Source organism: Anastrepha ludens, chromosome 2 (assembly GCF_028408465.1).
Source record: "Anastrepha ludens isolate Willacy chromosome 2, idAnaLude1.1, whole genome shotgun sequence".
NCBI lineage: Eukaryota > Metazoa > Arthropoda > Insecta > Diptera > Tephritidae > Anastrepha > Anastrepha ludens.
This window is the reverse complement of record NC_071498.1, coordinates 84,348,538-84,359,959: the sequence shown is the minus strand read 5'-3', so window position 1 is coordinate 84,359,959 and position 11,422 is coordinate 84,348,538. Positions and strand designations below refer to the sequence as shown.

The window sequence follows — 11,422 nt, the reverse complement described above, 5'->3', positions numbered from 1 at the left end:
TGATTTGCTTGGACGTGTTTCGGCTCGTCTTCGATTTTTAACTATTCAAAAAGATGGATCAAAGGCTGTATCATATTTTGTGTGAAAAACGAAATTAAGTGCGCGTTCCGAATGTTGACTGTGTCATACGGAGAAGCTCCGTGGTACAAAATGTTATCAGAAGGCCGAGAAGATGTGAACGACGAAAAGCGTGCCGGACGCTCGAGCACTTCAACAACAGACGAAAAAATTGATGAAGTGAAGAAAATGGTATTGGCCAATCGTCGAATCACCCTTAGAGAAGTTGCTGAGGACCTAGACATATCGATTGATTCGTGCCATTCGATTTTTTCAATGATTTGGGCATGAGACGGGTCGCCGCAAAATTCGTACCAAAACTGCTCAATTTCGACCAAAAGCGGGATCGCAAGAACATTGCTAATGAGATGTTGGATCTGTCCGCGACGACCAAAATTTTCTCCTGAGGGTCATAACTGGAGACGAATCATGGGTTTATGGTTATGACGTGGAAACCAAAGTTCAATCATCTCAATGGAAGCTGCCGCACGAACCAAGACCGAAAAAAGCACGATTCTTCGATTGCAGGGGCGTTGTGCATTATGAGTTTTTGTCACAGGGTAAAACGGTTAATACAGAATATAACCTGAAAGTTATGCGCAATTTGCGTGAAGCAATCCACCAGAAGCGACCGGATTTGTGGAGGAACAAAAATTGGTTTTTGCATCACGATAACGCCCCTGCTCACACATCGTTGCTTGTGCGTGACTTTTTGGCCAAAAACAACACACTCATGATGCTACAGCCACCGTATTCCCCTGTGACTTTTTCTTGTTCCCGAAACTGATGAGACCCATGCAAAGACGACGCTGCGCTACGATTGACGAGATAAAGGCGGCTTGGAAGGAGGAGCTGAACAAGATAAAAAAATGATTTTTTGAACTGCTTCGAAGATTGGAATAAACGTTGGCACAAGTGCATACTGCACAGCTCGTACAAACATATTTGTATTTATAAACAAAGGTTAATAACAATATAGGCCTTGTATTCATTATTTGTTGAATGAAATTTTCCGTCCCCCAGTCAATATTTCAAATATTCTACTTACATACTATACAATATTCAACTTACGCATATTTCTCAAAGTAAGCGTCGTCCATTCATAAACGAGCCCACCACATTTTTCCTCACGTGTCTGATCTGTTCATTAGCCTATTTTTCTTGAAAAAGGCAAAAATATTTGCTGAACCGTCAATTTTTCTCGCAGCAAGTGTCTGCATCTTCGTATTTATATATCCATGCATTTCCATACGTACAGAATGGCGACAGTCGTAGCGAATGGTGATTGTTTTAGCTGTTGTGTGTCAAATGGGCGCATAATCATACACTAATGACGTAAACAGAAGCTGCCATTAGCTTAAAACAATGTTACGTCTTCCACACTTCGTACTATTAAAAATTTCAAATCCACTCCTTTTTGTTCTCTTATAGAAGATAAATACTTAATTAAGAGATTATCCAATTAATAAATAATGCACGAACTAAGTAATATAGCCGTGAAGTTAGAAATTTACTTCAAATCTAAATCAATCTGTTGCACAAATGGAAGGACCTGCAGTTTTAAGCCGTCTCCGAGGGGCAGATATTTTTATGAGGAGCTTTTTCATAGCACTCAGAGGATTGTCATTGCCTGCCTAGGGGCGGCCGCTATTAGAAAAACAATTTTTCTATCATTTTGCTGTTTCATGCACGGAGATTCGAACTTACGTACACCCGACTGGTAGTCACGCACCAACCCATTCGGCTACGGCACTTCTTAATTTATGTAAATAAAAAGACAACGGTCAATGTATTTGGGTGGAAATGGGGTACCAGTACTGATATCTCTTCAATTAAACTGACGAGATATAGTACAAAGCAAAACTACAGTTACTGGACCGTACAGTATACAGTCAGACATTAAACGACATTCATCGAGAAACGCTTACCACCTTCCGAAACTACCTACCACCGAAACTGTTATCGGAGTCCAACTACCACCTAATGCCTCGTATGAGATTGTTCCAATTAAGTTCTGGATATTGTAACAAATTAAACTACTACTTATCTAGAACCGATCCCGACATAACCAATATGAAGGCCCACCGCACGACACTAACCACCTTTTCTCAACTACTCAACTATCTCACCTAATACCCTTCTCCCGCTGGACCAAACAGCCCGTTTCTTGAACCTGCCGTTAGATGAGTTAGACGAAGACGATTGGTGATTACATTGGATTGGCAGGGTTTAGTAAGCTTTTGTTACCCTCTTCTATAATCAATAATGCAATACGTCATCACCTGCAACTTACGCTTTGAGCGTAGGTGTAAAATGTATTAGTGTTTAGAAACACTTCCTTCATTGAACCTCTGGAATTTGCCATTTTCTCATAGAAACCACATTTATTTACATTTTAACATTCTTAGAGGTGTGCATTTATTAGTAAATATAGCTGTTTTTTACAAATGTTGGCGAAAAGATAACCAATCACAGTATTTCTATTTAGCGCATATGCAGTAATGTATTTATTTATTTATTCACAATATATAATAATATCCTATTGATAAAGCGATTTCTTCTGTATTCTCTGCAGGAAATATAGCTTAATTCACATTTGAAATAATGAAACAAAGTTGAGCAATCGTAAATTATTAAGATTCTTTGAAGTCAATCCAAGTCTATGGGATGTGGGTATTTACTCTACCTGCTTTCAAATGTATAACTCTAAGATCGCAAATATTTTTGTATAAATTATGATTCAATGCGAATAATTTATGACAAATTAAAAAAAAAAACATAAGCCAAACCAAAAAGCTTAAAATATGATTGTAAAAATAATAATGATAATGTTACGTAACTCGTTTGAATCATTTAGAAAATGTAAACGGTTTTCTCATAAACAACGTTCATCATCACCATTATCATGATTATTCGTGCGAACATCATTATGATCAACATCATCAATAAAACATTTCTGTAAGAAACGTCTGCACACATTTAATCCTCCAGGGTAACGTTGCGGAAGAGATACGACATAGACTCCTTATTGTGTATGCGACGTATAGCCTCGGCAATAAGAATGGAAATGTCAATAGTTTTGATTTTGTGACATTGCAGCTTTTGGATCTCATGTGGAATGGTATTGGTAACAACAACCTGTGTGGGGGAGTGAGAAAAAATACATGATTTTTATATAGACATACAAATGCAAGAATGATAGAAACAAGATTGCGCCCATCAGAGAGTGCGCGACGTCACATTAGCCGAGTTGTGCAGTGTTACAAACCATTTGCTCTTCGCAATAAATTTAGTGCTTTTTATATATCAAAATGCGAAAATTTTAAAGTTGCTATTTGTTTCTTATTTTCAATTTAGAGCTACCAAAACTATAAGTTAAAAAAAAAGCTTTATTATTAAACAAAAGAAGGTTAAAAAAGGCCACTCCGAGAAGATTTTAGTCCTAATCAAAATTTGTTGGTCCTTATAAAATTTGATAATTTGAAAGTGAAATTAAATTTTTTGTTCCTTTTGGGGTTACGCAAAAATATTAGACCTTTTTTTCGCAACTCTTCTTAACATTGAAAACCTTTTTACGCATTTTAAAAAGCGTTTGAATATACTGAATGCGAATTAAAACCATAGTGGTGTAATCGATTCTTCCTGTCCTCAACCCTTAGTGGGACATAGGGCATCAAGAGGTGTATTCATAGCAAAAATAAGCAACAAAATACTACTGAAGAAACTACAACGGCATTTTTACAAAAAAGAGTACCATATCTTGTTACAGAACCTCAAATATAGAAAAAAGTCGTTCCGTTAACAAAAGAGTTTCTTTAAGTAATTCAATAAAAATTTGGTGTTTTATTTTCTTTAAATGGGCATTTTGGTGCGTTTTTATATCCAAAACTAGGCAACACTGCAGTAGCGAGAGAGAGATTTGGCTGTTGAAAGCAGAAGAACACCAACAACAACTGCAATCGCAGGCAATGCGACCAGATGTTAAAAAAAGTAAAGCTAAATAAAACTGAGTGAATTATTGAACTAATTTTTAAAAAAAGTATATTTTGCAAAATTATAAACATTACTTTTAATTAGAACAGGCTAGAAAAATGCCATGAAGAAAGAACTAAAACTCCGAGACTAAATAACACAAAAAAATGCTTAAATCATGTTATGAAAATGGTAATCTGGCCATACTGGTGCTAATAGACGTAACTCATTGTAAAATTAGCTGAGAGCAAAGTAACGGTACCACGATAGGCGCCATCTCATTATTCTTTCCATCATGATACAAATGCATATTGTTTCGACTCACCTCATCGATAGGGGATTCCTCGATCAGTCTGGGTGCATCTGAGCTGAGCAGGCCATGTGTAGCCAACAAATAAATCTTGCCAGCGCCGTTCTCCTTCAACAACGCTGCTGCAGCAACGAAAGCCTGCACATCGTCGATTAGATCATCCTAAAAGTATGTAAATGAATTGAGTGTAAGAGTATGCAACAATTGTTCAAACAGCAGCTGATGCTTACCACCATAATGGCTATGCGTCCAGTGACATCACCAACAATTGTTAGCGGCGGTTTAACCTTCGGCGGATGCTCCGGAACGCCGACCGAAACACTAATGGTGCGCGTTCGGTTATTGCTGTTGTGGTGAATCGTAAAAAGTTGCCATTTGTGTGAGGAATTGTGTTGCAATAGCGTTGTGGTGAATTGGTTGTGTTGTGCAATGAATTCAGATATTGTATTTTTTGTATGGATTAGTGATGATACAAGTTATTTGTTTTATGAATTTAGTGTTTTGTTTAAATTTTAATATTTTTTAAATTGTTTTTTTATTTTTTTATATATATATTAAGATAAATGTGATGTTTTATTAAATGTGAAGTGTTAAACCAAGGAGAGGCATGAATGAGTACAAAATACATTTCACGGTTATAAATATTTGAAATGAAAATCAATACAAACCTAGGAGAACAGGAGCACATTTCAACTGTATTTCCTATTATATCGCTATACGTACTGATAAACAGATAAAGAAAAGAATTTTGTTCGTTTTCGTTTCGGTTTTCTTTTTTGTAGATAAGAAATTTGGCTTAAATTCTATGCTACTTAAATACGACAAAGTAAGTGTATTAAAGTAAAAAGCAACTCGAATTTTACGAACAATTACTCAAAAATCAACACTTTAAGCAACATCACTTACAGAAGGAAGCAATTCAATTAAAGAAAAAAAAAAAGCCAAAAATAAGGGTATGCTCTGCTTTGACAGATGGATGTGAGGAGCATTCCATAAATAGCATTCTACAAAACAACAGTTATACCAATGGATAAAGAAAATGAGAAAATCGTTAGACAATTCTAAAGTCTAAATTGGATGATATGAGTATCAATAACATCTGATTTAAATAAGCAGCGCTACGTGTGCCGCGCCTCATGAAATTGCACCAGCCATACCACATATTATTTAATACCGAGGGCTATGTTTTGCGCCCTTGCAACACTCCGTGTGTTTTGACATGTAATTCGATATTTTTATCGAAAATTTTGGTATTTTTTAGCATAAACTTCTACTTTACACCAAAAATGGTCCTCGACCAAAAAGCGTTTTCAGACTAATTTGAGGTCGCTGAAACCAAAAATGACTTTTTTTTTTTTTCAAAGAACGGTTTCCGAGATATTACCAAAAAACCTGTTTTTTGTGCAATAGTGCAGTTATGATGAGCGACTACTGCTGGATGCAACTTCGTGAAGATTCCGTGCAACATAAAAGAAGAAGTTTGAGAGTAAAAGCATTTTTTCGATCTCAAACATAGCCATGTCAAAAGCTGGAAAATCACACGTGTTTGCTTTATGGGTCATAACTTCTACACATTTTTCGTCGATTCAGACAAACTTAGGCTTAAAATGTAGGTGGAAAAATTGTCTTTTAGAAAACCTATCTTATGCCGGTATAGAAAAATTAAAAAACGTCAAAAAAGCCCTTTTTCTTAACTTTCAACAGCTGTTTTGCGAAAATTACGACTTCCATTGACACGAATTATATATTGCCATGTAGGTTATATGTGTGCCTTTCGAAATTTATGCACTTCAAAGAAATGGCGCGCACTGTTTTCGAGATTGCAGGTAATAACTGCACTATTGCACAAAAAACAGGTGTTTTAGGAATATATCGGAAACCGTTCTTTGAAAAAAAAAATAAAAGTCATTTTTGGTTTCAGTGACCTCAAATTAGTCTAAAAAACGCTTTTTGGTCGAGGACCATTTTTGAAACTGAAAATTTGTAAACTAGTGCATTTATTACATTTATTGCACCCGAAAAATAGAATTAACTCGTGAAATTTTTGCTTGATGAAATACGACGATTTTTGTTGTGGATTATCATTTATCAAGAAGATTCATTTATCAACTTACTTCAACTTAGTTCGACGTTGAAGCACCACACTTGGGCACTGTAAACCACGTAGATGTCGATCCTTGCAGGATGAATTTCCCGAATGCCGTCCGAAATCAGTTTAGCGATAACGATCTTCATTTGACATATCCCGGGATAAATGTATCTTTTTGCATTAGTGGGACCAGCATGCATTCAATATTGCATGAACATTTGGGCGTCAAGAAGATTTTTTCTCGGTAGATACCGCATATTTTGACAATTGCCCAAACACGTACTCGTTTAGATTGGTGTAAAGAAATGTTGAAGAAATTCAGCCGCGGTGGCGCAAAGCGCGTCTATGATATCACAATAGAAGCACTTCAAAGCAAATGGTCGCGGGTTTTTATCGGAAAATTTAGAAAATCTGGCCTTATCGTAACTGTACCTCTAGAGAAGCATAAAACAGTCAATTCTGAATGGTACACAAACATTTGTTTGACCAGAAGTTTGCGGAGAATTAAGGAAAAACAACCGCCGAAGACGAATCAACCCTCAGCAAGGCAATGTGAGCTCTCAATTATTGGCTTACACAAGAGTTTGTAAGAACTCAAAATATAGAATTAATGGGTGATCTACCTTTCAGCCCTAATTTCCACCAATTATTTCTTTTTGTTCTCGAGCATCAAAGATAAAATGCGAGGTCAAAATTTTTCAACGCCTGAAACAGGTTTTGAAACTTTAAACAACTCGTTTTGGAACGCAAAGTTAGTTATTGGACGCAAAGTTAGTTTGTTTCTTAGCTCGCGCAAGGTCGAGCTTCAATTGTTTATGTGTGAAATTATTCTTCCCGGCAATTTCGTTCGTCATAAATTTACTATTTCTTTGGCTGCGTAATGGGATCGATCTTCGGAGGCAAACTCATTTATAACTGCATTCTGATCTTCTTTGATGCTTCCCCTTTTCCGGCAACGACATTTTCTAACTTTTAACAAGCCAATCGACTAAAATTCTTAGTTTATCTTTTCTATTCCAAACTCTGTTGAATAATTATAACGACCGAAAATATCCACATTTTTGCGAAATATATCTAGTTTCCACAAATCTATTGTTTAGTAAAGAGTTTAAATCATTATGGTAATTCAGCGACATTGAACTCATTTTAGTAAGATCCGTCGTCAAAAAGAGACGACAGTAAACTGTGACAGCAATCAAAATGAAACACTGCAAAAAAAGAAACGCGTCCTTGGAAAGATCCTGTGTATAAAATATACTTGGCTGGTCAACTTTGATATACATACATGGGTAAGTAAAGTCCTCTCATCATTCTGAGCAATGTGGTAGATATCCATAAATATGTGTATATCTATCTCGATCCCTTTATGCTGTCACACACAACCGTTATGTGAACAAAAAAAGGACACATAGTAGAAATAGTTTTGTTTAATTTAATTTTTTTTTCTCATTTCATGTAGAAAATGTGAATTTAAGTTATTATCAGCCCCTTAGAAGTGTCTATATATTTCCCATTACTCTAAATTTTGAAAAATTTAGTATTGAAAGCTCAAAGAAAACCCAAAACAACTGCATAAAAGTGCGAAACAATTTATATATATATAGAAGTGCTCAACAGAAGCCAACAGTCAAAGCAAATCCAAAAATACGATGCTGATTTCATTATTCATTAAATAGATGGTGCAGTCAGTCAGTGAAGCAATGGTAACAAGTATTGAGTTTGCCATATGCGAGAGTGCCTTACAATTTGTGAAGTGGAAAAGCATGTAATAGATGGCACATGAAGATTTTTTGAATGAATGATTTTTTTTCTGTTTGCTGCGTTGGAATGTGCTTTTTTTTAAATGTGGTGTAATTGGAAAAAAGTGTATGAATTTTCTTGACAAGGTTTCAAAGAATATGCAGTTGCATGCTAAATTCAAAATGCATCCCACGAACTGAAATTGAATTTGGAACTCGAAATTAAAGTTCGAAAAATTTTGGAATATATTTTTGGCATGCATTTTCCAGCCAATTAAGGAAAAAGTTTAATTGCATACGGACTCAAACCAACAAAATTATTCGCATAATAGTAGATAAACCCGTCGTTAAGGACATACATACATTATAGAATTTAGAAGTTGAAATGTACTTTGCAGAAGTCATAGAGGTTTTTTTTTTCAAAATAGTTGGTTAAAGAGAAACAGAAAAAGAGAAGTGGTTGTAAGAAAAATATGAGTTTTTACATACATATGTACAGAAAAATGTTTATTTTAAGCCACTTATGCATAATGAGAAGGATGAACTGAAAAATGTGAACTCACAAATACACACACACATAGATAGACAAAGAAGTGATAAAGTGAGGATAAAATTGAAATTTTTTTAACATATGTACATACGACTAGAACTGAACGAATGTTGTTAGGTGAAACTGAAATATATACACATACATACATAAATTTGAAAAAAAAAAATATACTCCAATCAGCTTAAAACACATCTTAATACATGGTTTAAAAATTAGTATAAATTAGCAAACAGAAATACGAAGGAAATGCAAAATAATAATAATAAAAATTCTATGGACTTTAGGCAAAACAACTAAAATTGATTAAGGACTTCTACATGCCAAACACTCATAGTTTTATTTTCTCGGAAAAAATACCACCCAATATACTGCAATACCATATTACGACAATGTAGCCACACGATCAGCGCAGTATACAAGACGTAAGTTTCTGATCTTAAAAAAGGCTACGCAATGTTGCTGTAAAATGACCTCAATTCCACTTTCGGCGTTTCAAAATTTCGTTGTTTCGATACCAAACCGAACTTTTCAAGTGCTAAATAAATCTCACATACACATTTGTCATGCGACTTTCGAATGATTTTTTTCAAAGCAGTGATAATCGAACTTTGTATTTAAATTTGATTTTCTTGAAAAAAAAAAAATTTATAAAAATAACAATAATAATAATAAGAATAGGACTGCAAATTTGTGATGCGTTTGAACAAAGAACTTTTTATTTGTCAGACTTCTAGTAAATATTACTACAAAATATACAAAAATTTACGTGATTTAGGGTTTTTATTGAAAACTCTTAAGGAAGAACAAGGTGAATTTGATTGAATTTCGCGGGGTGTAGCGTATTCTCGAGGCGCATTCCGTATAGGTTTACTTATTTCTTCGGTATCTAAATTCTTTATTTTAATTTTTTCCAAAATTAAATTAAAATTTCATATTTGCTTAGATTGGAACTAGCGATCAGCCGTTTCTTTTTTGCTGGTAAAAATTTTTCCAGCAGACCCTGTATATCAGCTCCCCCTCAAAATTAAATGTCATTTTACTCTCCCAATTTTCGCTACTTTGCTGGGAAAGCTTTTGTCTATCTTTTTCTTTATATTTTCCATTTTGTGCATTTCATTTTTAATTTTCAATGTAAACAAACTATCAACTGTTAACGTGCAAGCTTTCACTGGTTGCGTGTTCGTTTACTATTCTGAATATTTTTCTCTTTGAGTGATCAGATACAAACAAATCTATTATTACGAAAAAAGAAAACGCTACAAATTTTTGGTTTATAATAGAATATTTGATCAAAATAATAATCATTCATAGCTGTAGCGTAAGAGTCCATCTTAAAAAAGTTGTAAATAAATATTAAATTTCTCTATTCAATTTTAAGTTGTTTTGACAAAAGTCTATAGAAATTTAGCCCACTATCTATGTCAATACTTTCGAATTAAAGCAGTTAGTTTGGAAAATGAAAATGTATTTAGGTTACAAACACACGTACATATGAACATACATACATACATACATACTACGTATGTATAATACGTTCGATCGAGCTGTCATAATGCATACGGGTAGTATCCCTTTTTCTATAGAAATGCAAGTTGACTTACCTTACTGGCGGTGGTGAATAACGTCCATCGACCTCATCACTCTCCGCCTCCTTTTGTTCGCCGTGTATAACTGCAATGCCGAGACGCAAGCGTTCGGCGTATGATGTGGCCTTCTTGGCGCTGTTGGGATTACGCGCCACAATCACCGAGTTGCGGTAATCAGGAATCTGTGAATTTCGGGGTAAATTAGCAAATATTTGTGACTTGTAAAAGAAAAAATAAGTAGCTGATTGCCCAATAATTTAGTGAAGTAGCGAGTAATCGTGCTGTGTGATTTTACATTGAGCTTAATTTCCAAAAATAATAAGTTATTATGTTGCAATATATTATATATACATATGCTCCAAATATATAAAACTAATTTAGGGAAAAAATTCAGGAGAAAGAAGAAAATATTAAATGAAAGGAATAAAATTAGAAGCAAGTATTTAACCTCACTTTTCATACATTCTTGTACACGAGGATGTCTTAAATTCCATACTTTTCTAAGTAGCTTTAAAAATGTCACACACTTTTAAACATAGCCATATTTTCCATATAAATGTGTGAAATGGTGAGATTTGACATGAAGTAGTCTAATTAAAATATTCATACTGGTATGGGTTAAAAGCTGCATGGTGGATTGATTCACTTCATGAGTTGAGAGTTACTTATGGATTTGTTGATTATTTTTTCTGAGCTGTCATTTTTGGATTTCTCAAACATTTGGCTTGAACAGCAATCTAAGATATTCGGAGTATCGAAATTGTGCCCTACCTAAAGCAAAAATATCCAGACATCTTACATTGCTGATCGCGCCATATTTGGATGTTTTAAAAATTACTGAGTCATGTATTCCGAAATCATAGATAAAATTGTATGATACGAAATTCATTATTCAAAAATATTTTAAAACGAGGTTTTTTAAAAGATCCTTTCAATAATATATACTGCCTATATACATCAGAAGTATTTGTGCAAAATTGCCTACATTCCCGGCCTACTGAATCAGCGGTTAACGAACATAGAGAAAAAAAAGAAGGAAAATTTTGTAAATTCGATGTCTCTAAATGTTTGCCGTTGAAATTCACTTCTTAAGTGCAACGATAGCCAAGTAATAAAAAG

At 34.5% G+C, this 11,422-nt stretch overlaps 1 protein-coding gene across 5 annotated transcripts in view; it reads right to left on the bottom strand.

The window, feature by feature from the left end:
- Positions 1-2,578: 2,578 nt before the first annotated feature.
- LOC128871985 (phosphoribosyl pyrophosphate synthase-associated protein 2) overlaps positions 2,579-11,422 on the bottom strand; it is a 44,845-nt gene continuing 36,001 nt past the window's right edge. For 4 of the 5 annotated variants that reach the window (XM_054114217.1, XM_054114219.1, XM_054114216.1 and 1 more), the window contains 5 exons: positions 10,319-10,485; positions 5,008-5,061; positions 4,570-4,684; positions 4,355-4,501; positions 2,579-3,195 (listed from right to left, as the gene is read on the bottom strand). In XM_054114217.1, coding sequence (XP_053970192.1) covers positions 3,037-3,195; positions 4,355-4,501; positions 4,570-4,684; positions 5,008-5,061; positions 10,319-10,485 — 642 coding nt within the window. In that variant the 3' untranslated portion in view covers positions 2,579-3,036. The remainder of the gene's footprint in view (positions 3,196-4,354; positions 4,502-4,569; positions 4,685-5,007; positions 5,062-10,318; positions 10,486-11,422) is intronic. The other variant, XM_054114218.1, reaches the window with a different exon arrangement.